The sequence below is a fragment of the Peromyscus californicus genome, unplaced genomic scaffold (genome assembly GCF_007827085.1).
Source record: "Peromyscus californicus insignis strain IS unplaced genomic scaffold, ASM782708v3 Scaffold_4__1_contigs__length_199733344, whole genome shotgun sequence".
Classification (NCBI taxonomy): domain Eukaryota; kingdom Metazoa; phylum Chordata; class Mammalia; order Rodentia; family Cricetidae; genus Peromyscus; species Peromyscus californicus.
Window position 1 is genome coordinate 152,623,944 of NW_026294562.1, and position 15,887 is coordinate 152,639,830.

The 15,887-nt window shown below is 48.5% G+C and overlaps 1 protein-coding gene across 1 annotated transcript in view; it reads right to left on the minus strand.

Moving 5' to 3' along the window:
* The window catches only part of Nav2 (neuron navigator 2), a 367,113-nt gene that overhangs the window by 134,285 nt on the left and 216,941 nt on the right, over positions 1-15,887 (minus strand). Inside the window, 2 exon segments of the mRNA XM_052762814.1 lie at positions 12,260-12,649; positions 14,447-14,555. Coding sequence (XP_052618774.1) covers positions 12,260-12,649; positions 14,447-14,555 — 499 coding nt within the window.

The following is a 15,887-nucleotide window of genomic DNA, read 5'->3' on the forward strand; positions in this document are numbered from 1 at the left end:
TCCTTTATCCTGGGGCTTGTGATGCAACTCAGATGGGAGAGGGCCTGCTTAGCATAGACAAGGTCCTGAGGTCGACCCCAAGTGCCATAACTGGGCATAGACCTGTAGCTCTAGTGAGGAGGGAGCAGGAGGAAGAGGATCAAGGTGATTCTCAGCTATGTGCGAGTTTCTGGCCAGTTTGGGTTGCATAAGACCCTGTTTCAAAACACACAAAATCTCCAATTCCCTCACGGTCAGATCAGCCCCCGGGGCAGGAAAGAGGCCATCTGATTTTTGTATTTATTAGAATAGGCATGGGTTAATTTTATTTATTTTTTTTTAAGAATCACCTTTTAGGTCTCTCCAGATTCCCTAGTCTGGCCTGACCTACGGAGCCCTGTCTTTCAAGGAGACTTCAGTCCAGAGAGCAACACCCAGTTCCGTTCCCATGACAGCAGACACAGTGACTCCTATGGGAACTGGGGCATCCTGCATCCACAGCTGGAAGATCTTCCTTTGGAGGAATCACCCTGCAGTCTCCTAGATACACCGAGTTCCAGGCTTGAAAACACTGAGGACGGGGAGTCCGATGCTTCTGTCCTCCCCAAACAGCCCCACCCACAACCTGGCAGCTCTAGTTTCTAGCACATTCTTTTGCACTTTAAACACAGGTCATCTTAGTGTTGTGGGCAATGAAAAATGCAAGCCTAAATTCCATCTGTGGTTGGAGCTTGGTTCTTTGGAACCCACTACTCACTGAATGCCTTCTACACTATGCATATCTAGTTTCTACAAGTGCTCTGTGATACGGGACAAGACACTTCTCTTGTGCTCAGTTTTCAGTTCTCTGGGATGGGCATGATGACACACAGTCAGACGCTAGAGAGTGCCTTGTCTTCCCAGGGCCTCCAGGGCAGGCTAATCCTCAAGGACCACCCACACTTACCTGGTGCTTGGTCACACCCTTTAAGATGACTATTCTTCCCCCAGTGGCCTCCAACTGTCAACAGCTCATCAGTCAGGGGTAGGGGCTCATGTCAAGCTGGAATGTCCACTGGTTTAATCTTGTGCAGGTCTCACGCAGGAAACCACAGCTGATGTGAGTTCATGAGTACAGCTGTCCTCTAATGTCTAGAAGACGCTGGTTTAACTGGGTCCTCCCCATCCTCTGTCTCCTACAATCTTCCTTCCCACCTTCTCTTCTTCGATGGCCCCTGAGCCCTGGGGAGGGGGTGTGATACAGATGTCCCGGGTATAGCCGAGCACTCCACAGATACCTATTCTATGCACTTTGACCGGTTAAATAGTTCCTATCAGCAGCCCAGTGCTCTGAGCCCCAGCCTCTGAACACCCCTAGCTATCTTTACCTTCCCTGGGGCTTCAGAATCTTCCTTTCGAGTCTTGCCTTCTAGCCTTCCTCCTCAAGTGAGAAGCCACACTGGAGAAGACCTGGGAGCACAGAGTTTGAATCTAGCTTCAGGAAATGCTTGGTTCTAGTTACTGCTACCCATGTGACCCAGCCAAGTAACTCAATCTTTCTCAGCTTCAGTCTCCTCAAAGGTAAATAGGGAGCCGGGAAATGGTGGCTCATGTCTTTAATCCCAGCACTCGGGGCGGAGGGGGGGGCAGAGGCAAAATGATCTCTGTGAGTTCGAGGCCAGGCTGGTCTACAGAGTTTCAGGAGAGCCAGGGCTACACAGAGAAACCCTGAATCAAAAAAAAAAAACAAAACAAAACAAAACAAAACAAAAAAAACCCCAAACCAAAGAAACAAAAAAACAAACCAACAACAACAATGAAAATGGTAAATAGGGAATGAAACTGGCCTCCATCTCAAAGAGCTGGCTGGCCAGTTGAAGAAGAGGTGAGACAGTCCTTGTATATACCTGGAATACCACAGAGGCCGCCCAACCTGTGGATCAGAGGCAAGTAGACACATGTGTGCGGGCATGGTGAGTGGACTCTACAGCCTTCCTCCTCCTCCTCCTCTCCTCCTCCACAGAGCCAACACCACATCTGGTCTCCCTGAGTTTCTGACTACTTCAGTTGACTTCACCCTTTAAACTTTCCTGCTCAAATATATGAAATTCCCAATCGCAGAAGAGATGATCAGCTGATTACAGACACAGCTCTGGCAAGAGAGACCCAGACTCCCACATGCAGCAGAGAAAGCCAGATTCCCTGCTTCCCCTCCCCAAAATCAAGAAGGAGAGACAGCCATGACTAGAAGGACATGAAGGCCCCTCCTTAGATAAGCGTATCATTTCACATTTGAGTCTCAGACGGTGTCAGCCACCAGAGGTGTTCTGGCCAGTGTGTCTGTCTGCCACTAGCTCAGGAATAAGACGAAGAAACAAACCCGCTGCTTCTCAGGAGACTTTTTGGGACACTGGGGGCCTGGGGAGGGGTACAATGCTTTCTCTGAGGCACACATAGACTCTCAACCATGGTCCCATTCCCTACAGAATGCTCTAGCTTGGTGCTCCTGCCATGATGTTCTCTGTTTGAGGAATACAGGTAAGCTATCTCCCATCTCAGACACTCATTTTCATGACTCCACGTAAGGCCTGTGACAGACTGGAGTGGTTAGTATGTGACAACTTGGCTAGGCTGTGATACCTAGCTATACTAGTCTAGATGTGATGAAGTTTGCTTCAAAGAGATTCATATTTAACTCAGCAGATATTTATTATAGGTGTGTGTGTGTATATATATATGTGTGTGTGTATATACACACACACACACACATATATATATATATATATGTATATATATATGAAATCTAAGCAGTTGTAGACTTTAAAACAGGCAGATCCTGAGGAGGGAATCATAACTGTGCATGGTCCCAGAACTTGAGCCCAGACTGCCTTGGAGACTTTGGACTTGCCTGTCTCCATCACAGCATGGTTAATTCCCTAAAATCAACTAATATCCTCCAGTTCCTGGAGGTCCTGTCTGGTCCTTGTGCACAGAAGCAGCACATCCCCATCTTTGAAAATGTCTTAAAAAGGATAAAGGACTCAGAAGCAAAGAGACACAGTTCCCTGGCACTTAACACATGGAAAACAGACTTAGAAAATGAAGCCATTTCCCTAAGCAATGGCTGGCAGGTCCTGTGACTCCCACTGGGAAGCGTCTGCAGTACAGCATGATGGGAGGTTGCTCACAAGGAAACTTCAGCTTCTTATCTTGATCAGCACCGAGGCACACTCAGCCTCCGCCTCCTTTCTGAGTCTTTCAGCATGGGCTTACTGTCTCAGGGCCAAGACACTCCCGACTCCATCCAGGTGCTTTTCTTCAGATTCATCTCCACTCCAATCCGGTATTCTCCAACCTTGCCACCATAAATCTGTCAAGGCCATTCTAGCTGCCGGCTGGGCAAAAGCAACTGGGAAGGGATTTGCAACGCCAGTGGCTCACTTTTAAGTTAAAAGCTAACATGAGCTGGTGCTTCTAGACGAGAGAGGCACAAAGGCTTAGCGGGAAACACTGGGGAGCGGCAGTCCCACCCGGTGCCGCAGTACTCTCTTCAATATATGCTCATCAAAGCATGGGGCGGAGAAGGAGGGCTCTGTCCACCATGGCTCTCCAGCAGAGGGAGGAAGGAGGATACGGGCCGCAAGTACACGCTGGAACACTAGCTTCCAAAGGGAAAGAAACAGCAAACGGAGAGGCCATGTTTTCATGTCTTCCAGGGGTTTAAAATGTTTCAGGGCCTTTAAGAACAATATCGTATAAAATCTGAACTTTGGAGTTGGAGTTAGGACACAGAAGGGCAAAGGAAACATTATCCCCCATTGTTGACATGCATCCAAAGCTACAGAGTCGGATATATTCCCTGCATGTGGAAATGTCCCTTCCTAGTGTGAGTTCATGGGCCACCGGTTTACACTAGAGAGTAGGTTCAAGGATCCACTTTTAGTACAAAAAAAGACTATCCAGTGATCCACCCTGGAAAACAAATTCACACCCCAGGGCACAGCCAGGGGCTGGGATGGAGATACCTGCTAAACACCTGCCAGCTGAAATCTACTAAATGAAGAGTGTCTGCAGCACTGATGAATGGCTCCTGTGTGGAATTCCCCTTGGTAAACACCTGAGGCCTAGCTGAATCACTCCAGACATGGGTGAGTACTCGCTGAGACTGTTGACCCACATGGAACCCTGAGACGGGAAAGGAATATTCTCCCACAAGACAGCTGACAGTGCAGACCAGGGGTGGGGAAAGGAAGGGGAGCCTTGTGAGGTGCTGATCAGTCACCACGGGGTTCTCTGACACAGCACAGTGGTTGTCAGCAGAGCATTTAACGCTCATGCTAAACCATGTGTCTATTGGATAGGTTTCCATCTCAGCCCTGACTCATTCTCAAGAGAGCATTCTATCATCTGAGATCTGGGGATGAGCTGGAGCGAGCGGATGGATTCTGAGAACGTCTCTGAACCAGGCTGAGCTAGGCAGGATGCACACATTCAATGTCCTTGGGTCTTGGTGTCTTATCACCATGGCCAGAGAGAGTTAGAAGGGTCTACAGGGCCCCGGCCACTCAGACACCATCCATCTGTGTCATTCAACATTGTCCTCAGATGAGGGTCACTGGCTTCCCACAGAATCAAGAGCCTACAAAAGCCCTGCACTGTTTCCAGACTTCCCCTAGAGGCCCCACACATTGGCTCTCCATGCTAACAGGTGAGTGCTGACACCCCTTAGCTCCAGGAAGTCGCCTTCACCAGAAGCAGGTGAAAGCTCATGAAGCCAGAGAGTGCCTAAGGATGCAGCTTGTTACCCTGCTTGAACAGAGCTTCTTATCCTCTTAGTCAGAAGGTACCAGCAAGAGGGTTGCACAGTTGGAGCAAGGGGCTCACGACAGAGGCAGGAGAGCAGGGTAGAGAATGAGACCTAGCAAGCCTTGCATAACGCCTTATAAAATTCAAGAAACCTGCTTGGCCAAGAGGACAGCTGGAAAACCTACTTCAGACTAAATCCCTCCACTGGAAGGGGCAGAGATGATGCTAATGAACACGCAAAGATGTCCAGAGAACTACACGTGACAGAACATTCTAGGAAAAGCCTGTGCAGATGAGTGAAAGGCCCACACAATGCGACAAAATGCCCATCCTTTGTGTAGCAGAGGCACTGGAGCCATGAACTCATCCTTGCTCTTCTCTTAGAAGCATGTCATTCTCTAATAAACCCCCTTCGGTTTCTGCCGCAACTGCGTGATGAACCGAGAACTCCCAGAGGGTATCCCAATATCGCTATGACACTATGATATACTTCGGCTTCTGCTGCTCTTCATTATTAGCAAGAGCCCCAAATTCTCAGGAATTTCCTGAGGCATGGGGTGAGAAGAACGTCTTTCAGAACTCATAGGCCTCTTTCCACCATACCTGCATCTGGGCTGCTGAGCTGACAATTTGTGGATGGGGGCTGGTTGCCAAAGGAACCAACTGTATGATTGGTGCTTAAAGCAGACCACTGGTGAGTAAGCAGTCATGGTTACACAGGAGAATGTCCGTCAAAACCCTCAACTACGGGGTTCGGAAAACCCCAAGGCTGGTGAACACACAGAGGTGCCAGGAAAAAGGCCCCCTTTCTTCCCATGATGGTCAATCTTCGGAGTGTCTGCAAAGTCAGTCCAGGGGCTGGCGGGAGGAACTTCCTGAGCTTTGCAGGATCCTACAAGCTGGAGTCCTTTCCAAGTCAGATTCCCGCCACACCCTCTTGGAGACTGCCTGAAGCAGGGCCTTTCAGGACAGCCTCCCCACAGGTCACTGATCTTGGCTCCAGGGAATCCCATACACAGGCTTCCTGTCCTATCAGTTTGCCTGCGACAGCAGCCTGGCAAGCCGCCTGGGGCCCATCCTAAGACGACAGTGGGGAGGAGTGACCAGATAAGGAAGAGCCTTTCAAGCTAAGAACTGGACTGGACGCCACCTGCTGGCTGCCTGATGAGACACCTCAGGCAACAACAGCCCCTGACATTCAGCGGGGTGTGTGTGTGGGGGAGTGTGGAGGTGCACCTGGTGCATTCTGTGCTGGTTCTCTTTCCTGCTGTCAGTGACAGCACAGGGGAAGCTAAGAACAGGTGGCTGGGGCCTTGGCTCAAAGGCACTTTGACTTCAGACACATACTCATCCAGGGAAAGGGGGCTGGTCCTCTGCTCTCCCCCCACCCCCCGACAAGATAGGGTTTCTCTGTGTAGTCCTGGTCATCCTGGAATTCTCTCTGTAGACCAGGCTGGCCTTGAATTCAGAGATTCACCTGCCTCTGCCTCCTGAGTGCTGGGATTAAAGGTGTATGCCATCACTGCCTGACTGGTCTTCTATTTTTGTTTGTTTGTTTGTTTTGTTTTTCAAGACAGGGTTTCTCTGTGTAGCTCTGGAGCCTGTCCTGGAACTCACTTTGTAGACCAGGCAGGCCTGGAACTCACAGAGATCTGCCTGGCTCTGCCTACCGAGTGCTGGGTTTAAAGGCGTGCGCCACCACCTCCCGGCTTGGTCTTCTATTCTTAAGGCCAACTGAAGCATTCATTCATTTCATGAACTATTACTATGGGACTGCCACCGTGTCAAACAATGAAGATGTGTGAGCATTCAAGACAGATGTGACCTTACTCTTCAGAGCACGTGACAGGTATGGTTTTGCCTCTCCACTGTGGGTCTCCCTTCTAGACATAGGTATGTGCATACATATCTCAAACACTCATGTACAGGCACATGCAGAGTAACCCTCTCACAGACATCTCCAATGTCAAATGACCTGAGAGAACAATGTCACCACCTCTGCTTGGATGCAGCCAGATGAGGTTTTAGAGAGGAGACCTGGCAGTAATGGGGGAGGGAAAGCCAGGATATTGCTCATGTAGGTGATGTCTGCAAGCAGAAACATCCTGTATAGACTCAATGCTTTGTGCTGCTATCAGGAGGTAGGACCCTAGGGAAGGGAGGTAATTTAGTCTCCATGAAGCCTTACAAATGAGTTTAAGGATGGAACTGGCATCCTCCTAAGAAGTGGAAACGCAAGCTTTTTCTTCTTTTGTCATGCAAAGACAATGGCCACCATTTTTACACCAGAAAGAGAAGCCTCACTGGTACCTTTCACACCTTTCAGCCTCTAGAACTGTAAAAAAATATATGGTCACTATTTAAAACCCAAGTCTAAGGCACTTTATAATATCATTCTGGGCTGTCTGAGGCACGTCCCGAAGGATTGATGGAGTGATAGGCCATTCAGCAGGGTAGGTTCCTTGATTTCTGAGGAACTGTGTCTCCCAGTAGAGATCTGACCACTGACCTCTGTTGACAGAGTACTGCCTGCTACTGAGCAGGGGAACTCAGGCCATGCAGATGTCACTGCTGCAGACAAGACTGCTCGAAGCCTTGTTTTCTCTCCCAGGCTGGACGTCCACAGCGGAGAAGCAACCTCCATGGCCTTCACTGTACCACTCAAAAGCAATGGGGCCACAGCAACATCCCTATTGGCCACTAGATGGCACTACAGGCCAAGCTTCCTTTCTCTGAGTATTCAGTGACCAGGACCACTGCGTTTTTAGTTGGTGGGGACAAATTTCCACAAGCCCTAGGCCCTGCCATGGTGGGCACCACAAACAGACCGGTCACAAAATATTAAATGCCTGCTGTGCCCTAGTATCTGGACTTAGGAAAGCTCCTACGGAGAAAACACACAGACTCGTTTATGCATGCATGCATGCATCTATGCACACCTGTACTGAAGTACTGCTGACTCTTTGCCTGATGACAAGCACCATCTCTAATTTTCAATATTAAGACTTTGTTCCAGGTCATTTGGTAGAGCAAGAGCAAGGGTTAAATCTCAGGTTTCTCCTGTTCTTCAACCCTGTTCTGTGACACCAGCCAGTCCTTCTCGGTCAAAGGCTTACCTGGTTGATGAGGCTTACTTTAGGGATGAGCCAAGGCCAACAGAACCACAGAAGCAGACCCTGGCTAGGGGAGCATGTCTACAGGGTGGTGTTCTTCAGCACATTCAGACAGGCTTGCTGGCGGAAGGAGCTGCAAGGAGAAGCGGCATGTCCCAAGCACAGAGCGCTGCAGACACAAGACTCAGCTTTTGTCAACAGCACACGTGGCACAGCCATAGGCAGGCAAGTGCAGAGGGCCAGAGCTGGGGAAGTCGCGGGAGATGGATGGGTAAACCACCGAGACTCTTCTCTGTTTAGTTCAGAGCCGTTTTCAAAGGCCACAGAAGCCGCCAAAGGTTCTTAGAGCAAGGGAACTTTTGAGGTTAAGTTTAAATGGTCGTTTTTTTTTTTTTTTTTTCCAGGAAGGGTTGTATATTTATACTTCAGAAGATTATACAACCCAGTGCTGCCTTTGAAAAGGAAAGAAAAAATCCTTCAAAACATATGGATGCTAAGTCTGCCCTTATAATTTTATTCTGTGCCACATGGTACTCTGAAGTTTTAGAATCTGAGCACAGGACTGACTCAGGACATCCGGACTTGCTAAGAGACACCTTCATGTGTCACTTTAGTTACCTTTCTATTATAATCAATGCCCAAGTCTATCAGCCTGATAGAAGAAGCCGCAGGGCCAGATGAACATGCATAATGTACTTACACACTACGGTGTGATAAACACACAGAGAAACAACTGTGCTGTCCATCCAGCTCTTAGCTAGACTCTCCAGTGATGCAGGGTGTTAGGTTCCATTGTGCACACACAAAGAACATGAGTTATGCATGAAAAGCAGCTTCTGGACTAAGCTAGGGCCCTGCATCATATAAAAAAAAATATAGCCACATGTTTTCAGAAACTAGACCTTACTGCCATAGTAGATCTCTGAATACATTTGCTGTCAGCTTCTGTAAATGTTTTCCCCTCTGACCTGATAAAGACTGCTCAGACATTGAGGCTGTTTCCCCTAAGCCAAATGAACAGCTGGATACGAGCTTGTCGATGTGCTGTTTCCAAGTTCCCAGATGTTACAGGCCGATAGGACATCTAGGTCCCGGTGGAAATGTTGTGTCTTTGTTAGATAAGCATCTGTATCAGGATGCAATCTCAATGAGAGGGCTAACTAGAAGGTTGAAATGTGCATCTGGCAACTGGAAAGTCTAGAAAATTTAGGTGGTATGCTCAACAACAGCACAGGGCTCCTAAGAGGCTGCGTGGGGCTTAGACCTTGATGGTGTTTCTCGTCCATTCACTGTCCATGCCATCAGTTGCCTCATAAATGTCTTATTGAGCAGATTCTGGAAAAAGTGGCCAGTCCTGATACAACCGTGTCAGTTTATGTAAAGAAAAAGAAGTGGGTTAGAAAGACATTAAGTGGCCTGCCTTGCACTGGGCGTATAAAGTCAATCTGCTAATTTGGCCTCACAGTAGAACCCTCCATCTGTGTTTTCATGGATGGAGGAGGGCTTAGCAGGAGTTCTAGAATAGGCCCAGCAGAAAGAGCATCAAGTATTGCCTAGACTGCCTCTTCTGGTTTGGAAATTCTTACAGTAGAAAGCACACTGAAAGAAAGAAAGAGCAGGGTTCTTGGGTTTCAGTCACAGGCGTGTGCTTACACTTCTGCATTACCTACACTTGCTCAGAGTCCTATCTCACGCAGAAAGCACAAGCTTTGCAAAGCAGGAAGGCAATGCAAACCTTTGCACTTTTCAGGGAGCTAGGGAAACCAGGGCTTCTCCAGGGACATCACTAAGCCTCGCCCTGGAGTGTGTGCGCATGTCTCCACCTTGTGGACACTGATAACACCATTTTAAACTCAACCTGTCACCCAGCAATAGCAACAAAGAAGCTTTTCGTCACAGGATACAGAAATCTCGGAGGAACCCGCACATGGGCTAGTATATCAAGAGGAGAATGAGTAAACGACCAGGTCCACTGTGTCAGAAGCCCAAATCCCCTAAACAATAGCAAAAGATTAAATTGTGCTCACTTCAGTTTTATTACTGTACACATTACTGTTTTCAGTGTTTGCGGAAAGCTAGAAATACACAATGATGCTAACTTGGCCAGACTCTGCCAGACTGTTTATCAGGGCACTGGCATTCTCAGCCATTCTGGATAGGAGAAATTTAAGACTGTAAGAATTTAGAAGTTCTTGCTTTTGAAGGTTTTACCACCTAAAACTGTCCTAACTTCAGCACAAAATCCAAACACCTCTAGGCCTATGCCCTAAAAATTTTTTATTAAAGTTTTTTTCTTCTTAAATGTCTTTCATTGTGTTTATGTGTATGCACATCTGTCACAGAAACGTCACGCTCTATCTCTTGCTGAGACATGGTCTCTTACTGAGTCTGGAGAGAGGGTAGTAGATAGCAAGCCTCTGTGACCCTCCTTCCTTCTACTCCCTCACAGTGCCAAGTTCAGTTTCATAAAGCCATGCCTAGCTTTTCATGTGGATGCCGGGATTTGAACTCAGGTCCTCCAGCAATTACCCTAAACCACTCAACCACCTCCCCAGCTCTATGCCTATGCCAATTTGTAGTTGGGGCTAGAGAGATGGCTCAGTGGTTAAAGGCACTGACTACTCTCAAAGAGGACTTAGGTTTGATCCTCAGCACCCTTTGTGGGTAGCTCACAACTATCTGTAACTGAGAGGCCAGTGGAACCATCAGTTTCAGGGGGTCCAATGTCCTCTTCTGACCTTTGCAGGCACTGAGCTCATACATGGTACACAGATGTATATGTAGGCAAAATGCTAATGCTAATGCTAATGCTAATAATAATAATAATAATAATAATAATAAAAATAATAAAAAGATTAGTTGTACTATTTCAGCACAGCAAAAAGGTGCTGGCAGGACAGTGTGGCACAGTGGATATAGTCAACGGGCTCTGGAGCTACTTTCCCTGGCTCTTTTTTTAATTTTTTAATAATATATTTTTAATTCTATGTCTGAGTGTGGGTATATGTAAACAAGTGAAAATACCCACAGAGGCTGACGTGGTGGACCCCTTGGAGCTGAAGGTATGGGTGGTTTCTAAGCTACCTGACATGGGCACTGGGAATTGAACATGGGTCCTCTGGAAGAACAGAGCATGCTCTTAACTAATGAGTCATCTTTCTGGCCCTGGGCTCTGCCTCTTAATAGATACATAACCACTTGTAAGTTATCTCACCTTCCCATTCCAGTTCCCTTGTCGACCAGCCAAGGACTATGACATCGTTTACCCTTAAGGATTCTGTAAGGTGGAGCAAGGTAACACATACACACACCAACTCGGTATGTGGCACCTAGTGGGAGCTCCAGCCATCCTAACATCACAGAACCTCCACCGGTTTCTCCATCCCATGTCTATGGAGCACCAATAAGGTTGCTAGCCCTGACTTTCCTTATCTGTGATTTCCGTTGCTACGACCCTAGGGTGGAAGTGGTCTCAGAAAATTTCAGAGCAAGTCATGTGAATGGATGAAGTCTTAGACCAGCACAATAAAGAGACATAAGTGACATTCACAGCATACCTGGAATTGAGACTACAAATAAGCTTCCCCTCCCCCTCACACGCCGGCACACACTCCGCTGCTTATGAAAGGCCCTCAGTCGCATCGCGGTGGTGAGTTAAACTCACAGAGGAACGACGGAGAAAGAGAGAGCTTTGGTTTCTCCTTCTAGCCACCCTCCCATATGTTCACCCATTTGGAAGCATCCATGAGCTCTGATGCACACTGTACTAGGGACTCAGAGCACAGGAGGAAGGGGAGGGAAGACAGTCATATAGCACCGCATGCTCAGGATGACTTTAAACAGTGGTCAGCTTTGAAAGGAGCCTACCACAGGACGCAGATGTGGTGAGGGCACTGGCCAAGATACCCTCTCGAAGGGAACGGCCAGTGGGAGGAAGCCCTGCAGAGAGCAAGGAGACAGAATGCAAACCCAGAAACAGTGCAAAGGTGGGGCTGGAAGGAGGTTCTGGAAACGGAGGACGGAAGGAGGAGGTGCAGCGGAGGAGCGTAAAGAGGGAGGGTGGGGAGATGCATGAGCCCTGAGAGGAAGGGAACAGCCAGGTCCCACAAGCCCAGGGAGGCTAAGTCACCAGCCAGGCAGCTATCCAGAGCAAGGCTGGTGTAAGGTACACAGGCAGCAGATACGTTTATATAGTGAAATGTTGTGGGTCCCCAGCTGAGTCTGTCCAACCCACTCCTTTGAATCACAGCCCAGCAGTGTCCCCACCACACCACGGAGCCTCTGGTAATAGCAGATGAGGCAGCCAGTAGCAGCTCTAGAGATCTCTTAGTGAAGGCAGGCGAAGAGACACAAGGGCCAGGCTTTCCCCTCTGCTTACTCACCCGCTCGTGATGTCATCAGCCCGGATGTTCTTGCTCAGGACATCTCCGTCGCTCATGTAGCCAGGGGCATCCATGCTGATGCCTTCCAGGTCCACCTCATCGCCTGCCTTGTCCGAGACATCCACGTGGCAGATGCTGCTGCCCCTGGAGGCCAGTTGCCTTCTCAGGGGGGCGGAGTACACGTAGCGGCCTGCCTCCGCGCTGATGAAGCGGCTGGCGTTGGCTCGAGGTGGGTACCCATTGCCCATTGAGGGGGCATCGCCTGCCTGGAGCCGAGGGCTGGACTGGCCGAGTCTCCAGGACAGAGGGGTGGGCCTTCCTGTCAAGCTGAGGATGCTGCGGCCACTTATCTCCGTGGTGACATTGGTGTCAAATGTAGTTTCTAACGTACTGGAAACATAAAACCAACCTAGGTTAGACCCCCAATGTACTTGGCAGGTTAGATGGTTTTTAAATGTTCAGAACTGCAAAAACAAAAACCCTTCTCATTTACAAAGCAGGATACAACAGCAGGCACCAAGTACCACCTGGTGTAGTTCCTTTATTAAGAAGGGAAAAGAGAAGCTACACATCCACCTATACACTCTGAAGAGCCTACCTACCGGGGACGTTCTCTTTTAAAATGTGGTGTAAGAGCCTCTTCACTGACCCTTTAATTAAACACAGACTGCCAAGCTTCATCCTGCTAGAAGACTGGAATCTTCTTTCCAGTTCAGGAAAGGAATCAGAACACACTGAACTTGTGAAGAAGGGACAAAGGACCCTCCGGCCCATTTGTTCCAGAATGCTGCGTCATGCTTTCTTCAAGGGTTGGCCACAGCAGCCTGCCCTGTGCTCCCAATACCACAATTCATATCCCCTTCCCCCTCCCTACCTCACATCCTAGAGTCAATGTTGGTGACTAGGGGCAAGCAGGGATGATAGGTCCGTGCCTAATCATGAAGTCACAGGACCAACATAGGAGCCAAGCCCTTCAAGTACCTAAGGCATTAGGAAGGCACCTTTCCCAAACTCTCGAGTTTTCTTTCTCCTGATCAGCCAGTTGGGTGCCAGTGGCTGTTTTTGTCCCATCCCCTGTCCCTAGTCCTGGAACTGACCTCGTTTTTCACATCTTGGACGCCTGAGTTCTATTGAAGTCAGAACCCACAGTGGCTAAGAAGACTCTCTGTGGTGAGTTTGACAGTTCAGTATTGACTGTCAACTTGACAGGCTCTAGAATCACCTCAACAACAAGCCTCTGGGCGTGTCTGTGAGGGAACTTCTGGATTGGGTTAAGTGAGGTCACCCACCCTGAATGTGGGTGACATCTTCCTATGAGCCAGTGGCCCTGGCTGAATGAAAAGAAGAAAGTGAGCTGAGCACCAGCATTCAGCTCTCTGCCTCCTGACTGTGGACCAGCGGCCTTACCTTCCTCACCATGAATTATATCCCCTTAAAGCCAAACCGAACAGACCTCTCTCTTCCTGAAGTCACTTTCCTTAGGTATCTAGTCACAGCAATGAGGAGAGTAACGGATACAGAGGGGAAGCCCCACATTTCCTCCTTCCATACATTTACCAAAGAAACTGAAACTGGAGAAGCCATGAGAACCCTTGAGAGCTCAGCGGGGGAGCCGGGACTCTTTGATATTCAAAGCCAAACACAAACTGTAAGACCTCATTCTGCCAAAGTCCAAGCAGCGCCAGCACTCAACGGTCTTGCAGAACAATGCAAACAACCTGAGGTTCCTTCCAACCAAACCGTGGTTTAAACAGAGTGAAGTTTTATAAACACTTCCTCTCGTCTTTCACACACGTGCATGACTATCGATATCATGTTTATCAGAAGACCTGGTAGGAATTCAAGTGACTCAGTTTGTCACACAGGTCAGACACAGTTCACCTGTTCCTTCCAACGGCTTGATGTCATTTGGAATAATGCAAGTCACATAAAGTGTAAACGGAGCCAGGGGCAATTTCCTCTGGGCAGTGAACTGAGAAACCTTCTGCAGGGGTGGTATCTGTGTACATTAATTTTCACCCCCTTCACTTCTGTATGTTGTCTTGACTTCTCTGTGAATCCTGACACCTTTGGGGACGAGGTTATCCATTCCACTTTGTGCGTGGGGGGCATAGTGAGGAGGAGAGAAGCAGAGCTGGAATGAGCTCCAGCAAGTTCTTTCAGCAAAGCAATTCACGCTGCCCATACCTGTGTGTAACCTGAGTTCCCCGTAAACTGGACATTGTCTCTTCTAAATTCTGTCGTAGGTCCGCGATGTTCTTTACTGTCCGCAGCCGCCGAGCCTCAGGGTCTTCCGCTGGAGAAGCAAGGGTTAAAATCAGTCTAACTCCACTAGACCGTGAGGTTCCTTTGTTTGTTTGTTTTTCCAAGACAAGGTTTCAGGGTTTTAGGGTTTCTCTGTGTAGCCAGGGCTGTCCTGGAACTTGCTTTGTAGACCAGGCTGCCTCAAACTCAGAGATGCACCTGCCTCTACCTCCCGAGGGCTGGGATTAAAGGTGTGCATCACCATGCCTGGCTACAAGATCATGAGGTTTTTACAATCAGCAACCAAGTTGGGAATTGTAAAGCTGATCTATGTCCAGATTTTGGCTTGCTGTGGGTGATTAATAAGGACTTGAGATTACATGGATGGATGGACATATGGATAGATACCTACATATCTATCTATTTGTATGTATGCATAGATATATAGATGCATGCACATATGAATAGATGGATGTGAGGAGATATAAAACACACACACACACACACACACACACACACACACACACACACACACACACACACACGGATGAATGGGTAGGTGAATGGTTGGATACCTACAGGTCTATCTGTCTGTCTGCTTGCATGCATGCATAGATGAGTGGATGCCCAATGAAAGGGTTAAATCCAAAGAGATTCTTCCACAGGTTCCTTGTGAAGACATGCAGGTCAGGGCTGACCAGGCCTCCAGGGCCGCTTTCTGCCCATAAGACCATCTGATGCCTCTTGTTTCTCTGGGTAACATGTTCCTTATGAAACCACCTGCATTTGCTCATCACTGATAATCTCCAGGGAAGGCTTGCCTGCCCATTGCTTCCAGCACATGTGCTATTGACTAACAGCTGCACGGTCATTGTGGAGAAGTTGGTTTTCCCCACCTTCTGATTCCATGCCTCTGAAATGAGTATGACTATAGCATCAGTCTCCAAAGACAATTGTGGGGGAAACATGGGCCTGAGCCTTCAGTACCCTGCGCACAGTGCCCATCATAAGCCTCGACACATGCCAGCAGAAGCCACTGAGAAGCAGCAGAGCTTCTGTGGAGCCGGACACAGCCTGCATTCCTATGTCTGAGTAGAACAGAGATTGATTCCTGCGTCACACAAGAAACAGCACACACAGGCTGAGAAGCTGCATGCCTCCCAATGCAGACTCGCTTTGAGGTCTTTAGCTACTCTCTCTCATTTGGCCTCTCAGGGGGACGAGGAGATGGGAAATACCTACAGAAATGATTAAAGAAACGAAGTATTGTCTGAAGAGACAGCTCAGCAGTTAAGAGCATTCGTTGCTCTTGCAGAGACCCGAGTTTGATTCTTAGCGCCCTCATGGTGGCTACCTGTCTGCAACTCTAGTCCCAGGAGAACTG